At 38.2% G+C, this 15873-nt stretch overlaps 1 protein-coding gene across 1 annotated transcript; it reads right to left on the bottom strand.

Moving 5' to 3' along the window:
* Positions 1–4360: 4360 nt before the first annotated feature.
* OR6A2 (olfactory receptor family 6 subfamily A member 2) lies at positions 4361–5344 on the bottom strand. Its single transcript, XM_025848566.2, has one exon. The coding sequence runs from the start codon at positions 5342–5344 to the stop codon at positions 4361–4363; it is 984 nt and encodes a 327-aa protein (XP_025704351.2).
* Positions 5345–15873: the final 10529 nt, after the last annotated feature.

The following is a 15873-nucleotide window of genomic DNA, read 5'->3' as shown; positions in this document are numbered from 1 at the left end:
TACATTGCCCTGTACACTTTCAAAAGTAAGAAACCAAAACTGGTATATTATTGTTAACTAAACTCCAGGTTTTATTCAGATTTTACCAGTTTTTCCTTATCCTTTTTATGTCACAGGATCCACTCTAAGATATCACATTCCATTTAAATATTTTGTCTCTTAGGTCCCCTCTGATAGTTTCTTAGTCTTTACTTATACTTATAAGGATTTTTTAAGCAAAATAGGGTTTTCAGTGATATAGAAGAACTGTTATTTCAAAATGCTCTTTTCCAGAAAGGTTTTTGGATATTTTCTGACTTTGTTCAATGTGAAATGTTAGCAAATTATAAAGAGATTTGATTATAAAGTTCAAGTAAAAAAAATCACAATCTAAAATTCATCTGTACAAGGTTGTACTGGGCAAGAAATTAAAATAAAGACCAAAAGGGGGGGGGGGAAGACCAAAAGGAAAACAGACCATATTGTGAAGAAACTTGAAAGGCAGACTAAGAAGCTTGAAGTTTATAAAAGTTGATGGGAACCAGTAGATATTTTTGAGCATGGAAGCCCTCTATGTTGATCCTCACTTATTCTGTGGATGTGAGTTACCCCTGGCCACTCTGAGTATCTCTCCTACCTGAAACACCCAGTCTGGATCAGTACTCTTATCTCTTATAATGATGAAGGAGACTGGAGACATCCCCAGACACTGCTCTGGCAAAAGAGAATTATAAAAGAGTCACAGTATCTACGCAATATATATATTTTTTATTATTATGTTTAGTTAGCCAGTGTATAGTACATCATTAGTTTCTGTTGTAATGTTCAGTGATTCATTAGTTACATATAACACCCAGTGCATATCACAACACGTGCCCTCCTTAATACCCATCACCCTGTGCAATATTTTTAAAGAATGGCAGACTATAAAGACAGTCTGAAACAAACAAGATCAAATGTAACAGGTATAAAATAAAGTCTTCTGTGTAGGTTGGGGGCAGAATTAATTAATCAATGGAGGATGAGTGACACTGCCTCTAACAATTAATAGTTTACTTGAAAAATCTTAGGTTTTGTTACATCAAATTCAATATGACCTATTAGGATCACCACACAACTATGAAAATGCAGTCCAATTCAAGAGAAGTTTTGATCTTGCTGTAATTCACATGGACTCAAGCATCTTTTCATTCATTGTTATAGAAAAATGAATATATGCAGGAAACTGTGCTAAACACTTTTCCTATACCTGAAATAATTGGTTTTAAATTTTGAATTCAGAATTAGAGGTGTTTTTTAAAACTCAAAAAAAATAATGCATCTTACTATAAAAAGCTTGGAAAATAAAGAAGAGCACAATGAAGGACATCAACGTCATGTTTTTACTTCCTACTAATTGGAGTTAGCCTATAAGGAGGTTCATATAATAACTACAACAATGGTGCCTAGAGGATGACACTCCAATCCCAGACTGTAACCCCATTCCAGAAATGTATTCTGTGGAGATAGTTGAGAGATGTGTTTTTGATGAACTTTTATCTAGTCATTATAAATATACATTATAATATAAACTATAATAACATAATAAAATATAAAACAAATTATAAAAATACTTAAAAGGTTATGTAATTCTTTTGGCACAAAAAGATATGAATATTAAGATTTTATTTATTTATTTGAGAGAGAGAATGAGATAGAGAGCATGAGGGGGGGAGGGTCAGAGGGAGAAGCAGACTCCCCGATGAGCAGGGAGCCCGATATGGGACTCGATTCCGGGACTCCAGCATCATGACCTGAGCCGAAGGCAGTCGCTTAACCAACTGAGCCACTCAGGTGCCCCAAGATATGAATATTATATTAGAATTTTAATAGGTAGCAACTAGCAAATAATGCTTGATTTCCTTGCTAGTAGCCTTTCATACTTAAGCAACAGAAAACTATGGGAAGACAGGCTGCAACAACAAAAGGTTCCCACATCTGGAGAGAGAAGCTTAATGTCGGGTGTTGCCCTCAGGGTTCTGGGTCTTGGGTAATTGTAGAGAGCTAAATTTCTAAAAATCATACTGAGGTACCTGTCACCATTTCTCTGTCCAGATGAATAAAGTTGTGTATTTTATTGGGTAAGAAATGCTTCTTTAAATAAATATGTTGGTAACAATACCTTTGCCACAGATTTCAGTTTATAAGAGTAAGGTCTACGTTGCATAGTTACAGCTAACATTTCAGTTAATTTCCTTCTAGTCTAATTTAAACAAATAAATAAGACTGATATTTTTTCTTTTTTTGAGATGGTCAGATTTTAGATATGGTTTTGCAGGTAGAACCAGCATCTGCTTCAATGATATAACATCCGTGCTATCTCACAATATTCTTTGCTCAGAAAAGCCTATGCTTTGGGGTGCCTTGGTGGCTCAGTTGGTTATGTGTACAACTCTTGATCTAAGCTCAGGTCATGACCTCAGGGTCATGAGTTCAAGCCAGGAGACGCTGGGTGTGGAGCCTACTTAAAAAGAATTTTTTTTGAAAGCCTATGCTTGGTTTTATGCTGGGCTGTCATAAGCTTTTTTTTTTTTTAAGATTTTATTTATTTATTTGACAGAGAGAACACAAGCACAGGGAGCAGCAGGGAGAGGGAGAAGCAGGCTCCCTGCTAAGCAGGGAGCCTGATGCAGGGCTGGATCCCAGGACCCTGGGATCATGACCTGAGCCGAAGGCAGATGCTTAAAGGACTGAGCCACCCAGGTGCCCCTGTCATTAGCTTTTTAAAATTAATTTTATTTATTTTTTATTTTTTTATTTTTTAAAGATTTTATTTATTTATTTGAGAGAGAGCTAACTAGAGAGAGAGAGAGAGAGAGCACAAGCAGGGGGAGGGGCAGAAGGAGAAGCAGACTCCCCACTGAGCAGGGAGCCCAAGGCAGGGCTCTATCCCAGGACCCTGAGATCATGACCTGAGTTGAAGGCAGATGCTTAACTGACTGAGCCACCCAGGCGCTCCTTAAATTAATTTTAAAAACTTGAGTACAGGTGACATACAATGGTACATTAGTTTCAGATGTACGACACAGTAATTCGACTTCTCTATATGTTGTGCTACATTCACAAATGTAGCTACCATCAGTCTCACTACATTACTCTTATAATATCATCAACTGTATTCCTTATGCTGTGTTTCTTATTCCCATGATTTATTCATTCCATAACTGAAAGCCTGTATCTCCCACTCCTCTTCACCCATTTTGTCCATCCTATACCTTCTTCCCCTTTGGCAACCATCAATTTGTTCTCTGTACTTATAGGTCTAATTCTGCTTTTTGTTTGTTTATTCATTTGGTTTTTTAGATTCCACTTATGAGTGAAATCATATGGTATTTTTCTTCCTTAATCTGACTTATTTCACTTAGTGTAATGCTCCCTAGGTCCATCTATATTGTTGCAAATGGTACATCTCATCCTTCTCTACAGCTGAATAATATTTCAGTGTGTGTGTGTGTGTGTGTGTGTGTGTGTCTATAAATCTATATCACACCTTCCTTATCCATTTGTAAGCCTGATACTTTTGATGTTGTTACATAACCTAATATTTGCATTTATTATGTTAGGAATATTTATTTCTGTCATTAGCTCTGTGTAGATCATGTTATTTTAAGACCTACATAGGATTCCATTTAATATATAAACTATAAGTTTATGGGATAATAATTCCTTAATTATGGAGACAGAAGATTAAATAAACAACTGTACTCAGTCACTAGCTTCATGTGGGTAAATCAGGAAATGAAGCTAGAAATCTCTGTAGTCCAGGAGGTGATATGTTGCCTACACAAAAATTCTGTTTCCTATCTGCTTGCCTGTAATTCATACTAGAATAATCACCTGGGGCCCTGCTACCTCATAGGCTATAATCAGTGGCTTATGGCTAGAAGAGATCTCACCAGAAGTCTTCTAATGCTATCCCATAATGAAGTCTGTGCTTCCTTGAATGGCTTCCTCCTTCTGCTTTCCTTTTCTACACTTTCAGCCTCAGAACTAAAACAAAGAGCAAATGCAGGAAAGGCCATTTAGAGAGATACTAGTTCTGCATTTGTTTGCTTATTTAAATATTGAAGTGCAATCAGTCTTCTGCTCAATCCTTTCTGCACCACCAGATTGCATGATACACGAATCTGTTCTATGTAAATTACACTAGAGCAGATGACATGAGAACTTCTAGCATATATTTACAATGTTGTTCAGAAATCCAGCTGCCAGCTTGCAATCCATCCCTCTTCTTTCTCCTGGATTAGTTCCTTGATAGTGCTTTTGAACCCTAGTCCCTAATTTAGGCCATAAGAACTTCTCTGGACTTAAAAGATGTAGATCCCAAGTTTAAGAGCATTTTCTACCTATGTCTGCTAGCTTTCCCATGCTTAGCATCCTGGCCCTGGAATAGGTGCAGAGTATGGCGTAGGGCTCTCTTGACCTCTTGATTGCGCAAGCAGTAAATGATAGGGTTAAGCAATGGTACAATGACAGCATAGAGTACAGAAACCAGCTTGTTGGTGTCAAAAGCTGAGAGTGCCTTTGGCCGGGCATAGATGAAGGTACTGGCAGCATAGAAGATGATCACAACAGTGAGATGAGAGGCACAGGTGGAAAAGGCTTTACGGCGCCCAGCAGCTGAAGGAATGCGCACCAGAGCACCAGTGATGGCCATGTAGGAGGCCCCAGTGACAGAGAGGGGCCCCAGCAGGATAAAAATGGCCAGAACAAAGTCTGTAAGCTCTGCTGTTGACATGTCAGTGCATGAAAGATTGAGCAATGGGGAGACATCACAGAAAAAGTGGTTGATGATGTTGGGTCCACAGTAGGAGAGGTGAGAAATGAGAAAAACCTTGACCATAGAGATGCTAAAACCTCCAGCCCAGGAGCCAGCTGCCAGCTGCACACACAGTCGGCCACTGACAATGACAGTGTAGTGGAGAGGGTGTCTGATGGCCACATAGCGATCATAGGCCATAACAGCCAGAAGGACACACTCAGTGCAGCCCAGTCCCAGGAAAAAGTAGAGCTGTGTCATGCAGCCCTCAAAGGAGATCAGCTGTCCGTGGCTCTGTTTGGAGCCAAAAAAGCCAGCTAACATCTTGGGAATAGTGACAGTAACATACCAGATCTCCAAGAAGGACATATTAGCCAGAAAGAAGTACATGGGTTTGTGAAGGGTGGGGTGGTTCCTAATTGCCATAATGATGAGTGTATTTTCAGTTAGCACCAACACATAGGCCAGCAGAGAAAAGGCAAATAAAAGTGCCCGCACTGGTGGAGGAGCTGGGAAGCCCAGCAACACAAACTCTCTTACCCTCCCACTCTGGTTCCTCTGCTCCATGGTGTCAGTATTGCCCACTGCTCTTCAGGAGAGAGAACAGAGAATCTTCAGGTGCCAACAGCAAGAACCCAGCCTTTCTCTTGGTGGGTTTATATTGACAGAATGCATGTAATGCATGTCATTCATCACTGAACTGAGGCCATCACTTTCTTCTGTAATCTTGAAATGAGCTAAGACAAAAGTGGACAAAAATAAACTGTTTGATATTGGTGATAGGATAAAAATCTGTTATGGCCCTTGGAGAAGCATATACCAATAAAGTGATTACTAGTTGGTCCCTGAAGAATATAGATCAAAACCACAAATAGTAAGAGAGTCTCGGCTGCCCTAAAGTAAGAGTTTGTTTGTGAGCTAGATTGTGACTCTGTTTTGAGGAAATAAGTTACATAGTGGAGGAATAACAATAATGTATAACACAATTAAGTACTTACTATGCATTGATAGTGTGGGCACTGTTTTAAAATATTTGCAGATATTAATACATTTAATCTTCCGAAGAACGCTGTGAGTTCATACTATTATTAACCCCACTTAACACCTAAGAAAACTGAGGCAAAAAGAGATTAAGTAACTTGTTCCAGGTCACACGAATAGTAAGAGATGGAACCAGGAAGTCAGGACCTCAGAGCTTCAAAAATATTCAGGTAACACAAAGAAGGGACTGTAAGATACATCCTGGATTTATATCTAGGGGAGAGAATCTTTAGAGCCCAGCTACAGAAGTGACTCCATACTACAAGAAAGAGGGAACAAAGTAGAACCCAAGAAAGTCACAGCATCTATAGAAAGAGAGTTCTACATAACCTAGCACTTAAGAGGAGGACTTGGGACCCACCTAGAAATTATATTAGGAAGTGGATTCTAGATGGTAGAAGAACTGAGAATTCCATTAGTTCTAAAAGTTGTGCTCCCTTGGAATGAGAGTAGAACACCTTCCTTTAGCATTGTTAAAAATTAAACTGAAGCATATTAAAATTTTTAAGACTTTATTTGAGCAAAATTGATTTAAAATGGGCAGCACCAAACTGAAAGTGGTAAAGTGTGCTTTACAGACAGAAGCTAGTGGAAGGCTTTTATAGAGCAGACTCAAAAGCAAAGCAAGGGCATTATTTGATTGGCTACAGTTTAAGTGGTTGCTTTACTTGGGAAAGTCTCACTGGCTGTTGTGATTGGTTATTCTTAAATTTTGTTTTCTTGGTTATGAGCACATTTACAATTGACTCTAGCTTAAGTTTTGGTTTGCTTAAGCAGGCAACCAAGGCATGAGAGCCATCTCAATCTAATGGCTTCCTTTTTAAAAATATTTTAGCAGGAACAAGACCAGTATAAAAGCATACCTGAAGTAGAGGACTCTCTTTGTTTATCTTGGTATTGAAAATAAAATTTGCCCTTTCAAAACTTCAAGCCTCTTCTGAATTTGATGTGAAACAGAAGTGGACATATTCACATGGAAGTTGGTGTGAAGAAAGGGTTACTATCTCCCTAGTGTCTCTATATGGTCATAGCACTGGAAGGCAGTACGGAGATTAGAAAGGAGAATAGGGGAGAATCAGCTTAACACCAGGGTGCTATTTCCTCTCAGGAGTTTCCTTACTTTTTAGTCTCAGGCCTGTTCTTTTGAGGTTAGTAGGGGCAGAATGTGCTCACATACCAAACTTCAACTTGATAATGATTTTTTCTAGCTTTATTGAGATATAATTGACATATAACATATAAGGTATACTATGTGACAATTTGATACAAGTATATATTGTGAAATGTTTACCGTAATATTTACCTCACACAATTATAATTTTGTTGCTGTTATGATGAGAACACTAAAGCTGTACTCTCATAGCAACCTTCAAGCGAACAATACAGTATTGTTAATTATAGTCGCCATGCTATACATTAAATCCCCAGAACTTATTCATCTTATAACTGAAATTTTGTACCCATTGACCAACATCTCCCCATTTCCTCCACTCCCCAGCCCCTGGCAACCACCATTATAACTCTATTCTCTGTTTCTTTTTTTTTATTATGTTCAATTAGCCATCATATAATACATCATTAGTTTTTGATGTAGTGTTTGATTCATTAGTTGAGTATAATACCCAGGGCTTTGTTTCTATGAATAGCCAAGATACAGAAACAACCTAAGTGACTATCAATGGATGAATGGATAAAGAAAATGATATACATATGTATATGTATATAATATACATGTATATTGTGTGTATATGTATATATGTACATACTTGTATATAATATACATGCAAAATGTGATATATATGTATATAACATACATATACATATATATTTATATATAATGTAATATTAGTCATAAAAAAGAAGGAAATCCTGACATTTGTGACAATATGGATGGGCCTTGAGGGCATTATGAGAGGTGAAATAAGCAAGACAGAAAAAGACAAATACTGCATGTCTCACTAATGTATGGAATCTAAAAATATTGAATTTGCTAATGATTTTATACCTGAGTTTCTCTTCTCTTTATGCTTTGCCATCAGTACTTGACCATTACTAAGTACTTGAGCCCCTTGCATTTCTCTCAGTACTAAAGTACTTTAATGCAATTACAAAATGCCCATATCCCTGGCTTGCATTTCTCATCACTCCCCTCAACATCCACACGCAAAGTTTTATTTATTTCAAAATTCATAGTGGATCAACTATGCTCCAGGCCACAGATTCAGAGATTTGATACATAAAAAGTAAATAAGATAATAAATCTTTAAATAGTTTATAATCTAGTGGTAGGGACATATCTTCATCTTCCCATCCCTGAAAGTTTAAACTGCTATGCCTACCCCTATACTACATACCAGCTTCATAAAAGGGAACCTTAAAATTACAATTGTCATTCGTATCCTTACCCTTGATTCTTTCTCCTCAGTAACTGCCTCATATACCATTTATTGTGCATTTGACCCTCTTGGCCTCAGACCTTTTGCTCATCCTTTAATTTTCTCTATCATGTTTGATGCTCTGGATGCTAAAGAAAAGAAAAAGAAAGAAAAATTAGCCTCTCACATGTGGACTCCTAATTGGTTTCATGCCTATAGTCTCTCCCTGAAGCTCAAATCTGACCATTTCGCTTCCTACTTAAAATCTCTCCATAATACCCCACTGCCTACACAATAATGTCCAAGCTATTTAACAGGGCATAGAAGTACTTCATGATATGCCACTACTACTACCAAAACCTTATTTCTTGCCAAAGCATACATTGTATTTTATACCTTGCAACTCTTGGCATACAACATGCTTATCACCTCTGTACCTTTGCTCATGCTGCAATCTCCATGAGGGTAGCTTACTCCTAATTAACCTTCAGATCTTGGCTTGTGTGGCATCTCCACATAGAGACATTAACTGTCCTTCTTTCTTTCCTTTTCCTGACACTGGTTTGATGAAGTTCCTCTCATTACTGTTTCCACTGGAGCCTGTGGAAGTCCAGGTATTATTTTACTAGCTATATCACTGCTGCTATTACTTAGGTGGACGTAAAGGAGGAACTTTATGCCAAAGTGCCCTACATGTCCTTAATGGTATAACAAGGAGAGGACATAATTCTCTTGATGTCACACGAGTCCCTCAAATACAAAATGTCTAGAAAAATATTTCCTAAGCCTGTTATTCCTTTATTGCAATCAATAACATTAGTTTCCATGCAGTCACATATACCAGAGATCTTAAAAATTTCCTGTCTTCCATACCTATTTTTCCTACCCAAACCCACATCTCACCCACAACTAATCCAAGTTCTATCTCAGCTTCCTCTTTAATTATCTCTCATCTCTGTTCCTTTCTCCTGTCCTATTTCTACTGCCTTCCCCCTAGTCCCTTATGTCCACCAGGTCCTTGTTATTTCTTAATTTAGCCATTTCAATAGCCCATTACATTGTCTTTCTTCCTTCAACCTCAGCCCTCATTAATCTAACTGCCATTTTTGTCTAGAGTGAAATTTTACATAGAAATCTACCGATATCACTGACCCTAAATGCATCCAATTTTAGAGAAATACATATTAAATCCCCCAAAATATATTTCTTAACTGTGCTACAATAATCCAGTCATTGCCTACTATTTCCATTTTTCTAAATATTTTATGATGTTCTCTAACTCTGTGATTTGCACATAGTCTTTCTGTCAAGAACAGATTCTTGTTTATCATGTTTCAGTTTGCTAGTTATCATGCTCCAAATCTACCCATATTTCTAGATGCAGATTATTTACTGATACTTCTGTTTCTCCTTCTGACAATAGTTCTTGTTACAAGCTCTGCTTTAGTAACTGATTAGTAAAGGTATTATAATGGTTGTATGGATGGATGGGAAAATGGAGAAAGGTATGAGATGGGCAGAACTGATTAGATACAGATGATAGGAATGGCATATAAAGAAGGCAGAATGTAAAAAGGAGTTGGTTAGAAATGATCCAGAGTAGGGAATTTAAATGAATTACCAGAAAATTTGACAAAGTTGGAATAATATGTAAGGAAAACAACCTATAGAAAAGTGAGTAAATCTTCAGGGACCAGATAAAACATGAGGAAGTTAGATTAAGTGCAAAAGTTTAGAACTTCTGTAGATAAGATAGATGATGTTTGGGTAGGATAAATTTGCTATATAGACAACAGATCCAATGAAAGATTAGGTGAAGGAAAGAATCAACTATGAATAGAGGGTTACAAAGGCTGCAGGGAGACCAGGCAGAGTAAGAATAAAGAAACCAGCTATGAGCGGAAAAGATGTAGAATGTGATATTAATCTGAGTATTAGGATGGACCAGGTGTGGAAAATGCTGATAGGAGTTTGAGTTTTATTAGGTGTAGAGAGTAACAGGAAGAGGGATGTCTTGGACAGAAAGAAAACATGGGGAAATTGACCACTTGAAGAGGAATGAAGCAGGTAATAGAATGCACTCACTTTATTCAGATGCCTTTGACTCAGGGTCTTCCTAAAATGACCAGGCTAGTTAGGAAAAGACTTGGGGAATGTGTATAAAAGAAAGTTGATGCATCACTACAAAGAAAGATGGTATAGAAACTATCTTCCTTTTCTCCCATGATCAGAGAACACAGCCAAATCAGGAAAGATTCTTTTATCTTGCACCTCCCTCCTATAGTCTCCCTTTTGCCCTCCTCCTTCTGATGCTTTGGGATGGCTTTGATGCAGGAGCCCAAGAGACCAAAAGAAATACAAGAGAAAAAAAAAAAGACTGGGACAGACTAAAAGGATATGTTTGGAAAATTTAGGAAATAGAAGTTTATCCAGAAAGCTACATGAAGGAGAAGGTGTCACAATACCCTACAACCTCATGATTTCTTTCCCTGCCTTCTTCCTTGTTAGTCTCTACTTCTTTCTATCATGCCACATTCCTGTTCAAGGGAAACCTTTCAGTTTTGGGCCAGCCCAGTCCGGGTTTATATCCTAGCTCACTCATGAAATTTTGGGTAATTTATTTAACATTTTTGAGCCTTAGATTCCTAATCTATAAGGTGGGATTAATGTACCTCACAGAGCTGCTGAGAAGAGTAAATGTTATGAGATATATAGAGTGCTTGGAACATGATAGGGGCTCAATAATGCTAGACTGTTTCTTCCTTTATCTTCCAAAACCATGTGGGTAACATTTCTTAATTCCATGATGTCATTGAAGGAGCACTGAATTGAGAGTTAAAGTTTCTGGGTTTTAGTTTCATGTTTGTAGTTGATATTTTGTTTAATCTAGGGTTTGTTAAAAATCAGTTTATTTTCCATAAAATGACAACATATATTACGGGTGTTTTGAAGATTAAATGAAATAAAGTTTGTGAAAAGACTTGGCACAGTCTCAGTCCATAGTAATCAGTATAAGTAGAGGTTAATAATGTGGGCTCCAAGGGCACCTGGGTGGCTCAGTCAGTTAAGCATCTAACTTCAGCTCAGGTTATGATCTCTGGGTCCTGGGATTGAGCCCTGCATAGGGCTCCCTGCTCAGCAGGGAGCCTGTTTCTCCCTCTCCCTCTGCCCCTCCCAACTGCTCATGCTCTCTCTCTCTCAAATAAATAAATAAATATCTTTAAAAAAAAGATAATGTGGGCTCCACAGTCATACCACTTCTGTTTAACTATGTGACTTTGGGAAAATTATTTAACTTCTCTGTGCCTCCATTTTCTTGTCTGTAAAATGGAAATAGTTCTAATAATCTCACAGAGTTGTAAAGATTAAATAAAGATTAAACATATGGATGAGAGGCTTTTTTTTTTTATGTTCCAGTAAACATTTATTTACAAAAATAGGCCACAGGATGAACTTGTTCCATGGGCCATGTTTTGCCAATGTTTGCCCTAAGTGGTGGAAGCAATCATATTCCTATTTTATGGGAGTAGTGTCATTGTGATATCCTGGAAATAGTGAGTAGTCCAATTGTTGAGCAACCAAAAATCATAGATACTTAGTTTGACAGTAATGAAAACCTTAACTTTACTTGTCTAAACTGTTTTGTTTTGTTTTTAACATATAATGTATTATTTATTTCAGGGGTACAGGTCTGTGATTCATCAGTCTTACACAATTCACAGTGCTCACCATAGCACATACCCTCCCCAATGTCTATCACCCAGCCACCCCATCCCTCCCACCCCCCTTCACTCCAGCAACCCTCAGTTTGTTTCCTGAGATTAAGAGTCTTTGGGGCGCCTGGGTGGCTCTGTCCTTAAGCGTCTGCCTTCGGCTCTGGTCATGGTCCCAGGGTCCTGGGATCGAGCCCCGCATTGAGCCCCGCATTGAGCCCCGCATCGAGCCCCGCATCGAGCCCCGCATCGAGCCCCGCATCGGGTTCCCTGCTCCGCAGGAGGCCTGCTTCTCCCTCTCCCACTCCCCCTGCTTGTGTTCTTGCTCTCACTATCTCTCTCTCTGTCAAAAAAATAAATAAATAAAATCTTAAAAAAAAAAGTCTTTTATGGTTTGTCTCCCTCTCTGGTTTTGTCTTCTTTCATTTTTCCCTCCCTTCCCCTATGATCCTCTGCTTTGTTTCTCAAATTCCACATATCAGTGAGATCATATGGTAATTGTCTTTCTCTGACTGACTTATTTCGCTTAGCATAATACACTCTAGCTCTGGATGGGAGTTTTTTAGAACAATACCAGGAGTGTGGTATTTTTCAATAAAGTTAGCTAGAGTTTAAGAAATATTTGTTAAATGTGAGTCTGTTGAGACTGGAGAGAAATTATTAGTGGGAATAGTAAAGATAAAAGAGAAGAATCTTTGATTTGGGAGGAAAGAGTTCTCAGAATTTAAATAACCAATACAAAATAAGTATGATTGGGCTGTTATCATTGTCTGGATCAATGTGTTATTCATAAGCCTCAACTGATCCCATGATAGGAACAAAGCTCAGTGCTCCAGAAAGTGAAATGGCTCAATTTCCAAAGCTGCTTGGATTTTGGAATTGCAGGTAAGGGCTTATGGAATCTATATCTATTTAAAAATATTTAAAAATAGGGGCACCTGGGTGGCTCGGTTGGTTAAGCAACTGCCTTCGGCTCAGGTCATGATCTCAGGGTCCTGGGATTGAGACCTGCATCGGGCTCCCTGCTCGGCAGGAAGCCTGCTTCTTCCTTTCCCACTCCCCCTGCTTGTGTTCCCTCTCTCACTGTCTCTCTCTGTGTCAAATAAATAAATAAAATCTTAAAAATAAATAAATAAATAAATAAAAATATTTAAAAATAAATGCATATACCAAATGGGGAAATAGTAGATATGTTCTTATTAAAATAGAAGATGTCAAAAATATTCTTTGTACCCATTATTTCATATTGCTTTGGCAGTTTTTGTCAATACAATACAACATGAGAGAAATGAATAATACATATTTAAAGATATATGCAGAAATATTTTCATATATGATTATGCTCATGAAAAATAAGAGTACTAAACTAAAACCTATTTGATAGTTGTAAGAAATACTTCATAAATATTCCGTGTACCCTTTGCCCAGTTTCCCACAATGGTAACATGTTACAAACTATAGTACGCTAATCACTAACAGGGTGTTGACATGGACGCAGGCAGGATATAGAATAACTTCATCACAAGGATCCTCATGCTGCCCTTTTATAGGTAAACCCATTTCGCTCCTGCTCTTATCCTTTCCGTAAGTCTTGGCAACCATCGTCTGTTCTCCATTTCTACAATTTGTCATTTCAGAAGTGCAATATAACTGGAATCATTAGGAATTGGCTTTTTTCACTGAACATCATTCTTTGGAGGTTCATCGAGGTTGTTGTCTGTATCAATAGTTCCGACTTTTGTTTTTTATTGTTGAACAGTATTCCATGCTATGGATGTTCCTCTGTTTGTTTAAACATGCACCAGTTGAAGGACATCTGTGTTGATTCCACTTTAGGCTACTATGAATAAAGCTGCTATAAAGATGTATATATCAGTTTTCATTTCTTGAGAATAAAAGCACAGAAATGCAATTACTGAGTCATATATTAATTGCATGTTTAGGGTTTTTGTTGTTTGTTTTTTGTTTTGTTTTGTTTTTTTTAGGGGAAGAGGGTGGGGAGGGGCAGAGGGAAAAGGAAAGAGATGATTTTTTAAAAAGATTTTATTTATTTATTAGAGAGAGAAACAGCATTAGAGGGGAGAGGGTCAGAGGGAGAAGCAGGCTCCCCGCTGAGCCGGGAGCCCGATGTGGGACTTGATCCCAGGACTCCAGGATCATGACCTGAGCCAAAGGCAGTCGCTTAACCAACTGAGCCACCCAGGTGCCCCAGAAAAGAGATAATCTTAAGCAGGCTCCATGTCCAGGGCAGAGCCTGATGAGGGGTTCAGTTTCATATCCCTGAAATCATGACCTGAGCCGAAATCAAGGGTCCCATGCTTAACTGAGCCACCCAGATGCCCATGCATGTTTAGTTTTTTAAGAAACTGTAGACTAGTTTCCAGAGTGGATGTATCACTTTACATCACCAACAGAAATGTATGAGTGATAGTTTCTCTGCATCCTTGTCATCATTTGGTGCTGTCACTGTTTTTCATTTTAGTGTTTTTGATAGATATGTTGTGATATATTATTGTGATTCAATTTGAATTTCTCTAATGGCTAATGAAATTAAACATCTTTCATGTGTGTATTTGCCACCAGTATATTGCCTCAGTGAAATGTCTCTTTGTATCTTTTGCCCATTTTCTACTTGGATTGATGTTACTGTTTTTAAACTGGTGTTTTGAGAGTTCCTTATATGTTCTAGAGCCTAGTATTATTTACAAAGATATTTATCCCAATCCACTGCTTCTCTCTTGAGCCTCTTTTTTAATTTAAATTCAATTAGCCAACAAATAGTACATCATTAGCTGCAGATGTAGAGTTCAGTATTCATCAGTTTCATATAACACCCAGTGCTCATTACATCACGTGCCCTCCTTAATGTCCATCACCCAGTTACCCCATCCCCCCACCCACCTCCCCTCCTGCAACCTTCAGTTTCTTTCCCCATAGTTAAGAGTCTCTCATGGTTTGTCTCCCTCTCTGATTTCCTCCCATTCAGTTTTCCCTCCCTTCCTCTATGATCCTCTGCACTGTTTCTTATATTCCACATATGAGTGAAACCATATGATAATTGTCTTTCTCTGATTGATTTTTTCACAAGCATAATACCCTCCAGTTCCATCCATGTTGATGTAAATGTAAGATTTCATCCTTTCTGATGGCTGAGTAATATTCCAGTGTGTTTGTGTGTGTGTGTGTGTGTGTGTGTGTGTGTGTACCACATCTTCTTTATTCATCTGTCGATGAACATCTTGGCTCTTTCTGCAGTTTGGCTATTGTGGACATTGCTGCTATAAACATTGGAGTGCAGGTGCCCCTTTTGGACCACTACGTTTGTATCTTTGGGGTAAATACCTAGTAATGCTTTTGCTTGGTCCTAGGGTAGCTATATTTTTAACTTCTTGAGGACTCTCCATACTATTTTCCAGAGTGGCTGTACCAGCTTGCATTCCCACCAACAGTTTAAGAGGGAATTCTCTTTGAGCCCCTTAATAGTCTTTCACAGAGAAAAACTTTTAATTTTGATAAAGTCTGCTTTATCAATTTTTTCTTTTAGGAATTTTTTGGGGGTGTGAATTCTAAGGATGTTTTGCTTTACCGTAGTTCCCAACGATTTTCTCCTATGTTTTTCCTCAGAGTTTTATAGTTTTATATTTTACATTTAAGTCCATGTTCCATCTTTTTTTTTAAGATTTTTATTTATTTATTTGACAGAGAGAGACACAGCGAGATCAGGAACACAAGCAGGGGGAGTGGGAGAGGGAGAAGCAGGCCTCCCGGAGCAGGAAGCCCAATGCGGGGCTCGATCCCAGGACCCCAGGATCATGACCTGAGCCAAAGGCAGACGCTTAATGACTGAGACACCCAGTCCCATCCACGTTCCATTTTGAGTTAGTTTTTGTATAAGGTGTGAGACTTGGGTCAATGTTAATTTTTTTCATCCATGGATGCTCAAATGTTCCAGCACCATCTGTTGAAA

This window comes from Callorhinus ursinus, unplaced genomic scaffold, assembly GCF_003265705.2.
Source record: "Callorhinus ursinus isolate GAN/ISIS: 27379988/994484 unplaced genomic scaffold, GSC_fseal_2.0 scaffold49, whole genome shotgun sequence".
Lineage (NCBI taxonomy): Eukaryota > Metazoa > Chordata > Mammalia > Carnivora > Otariidae > Callorhinus > Callorhinus ursinus.
The sequence above is the reverse complement of the archived record's forward strand: the minus strand, read 5'-3'. Positions and strand labels throughout refer to the sequence as shown.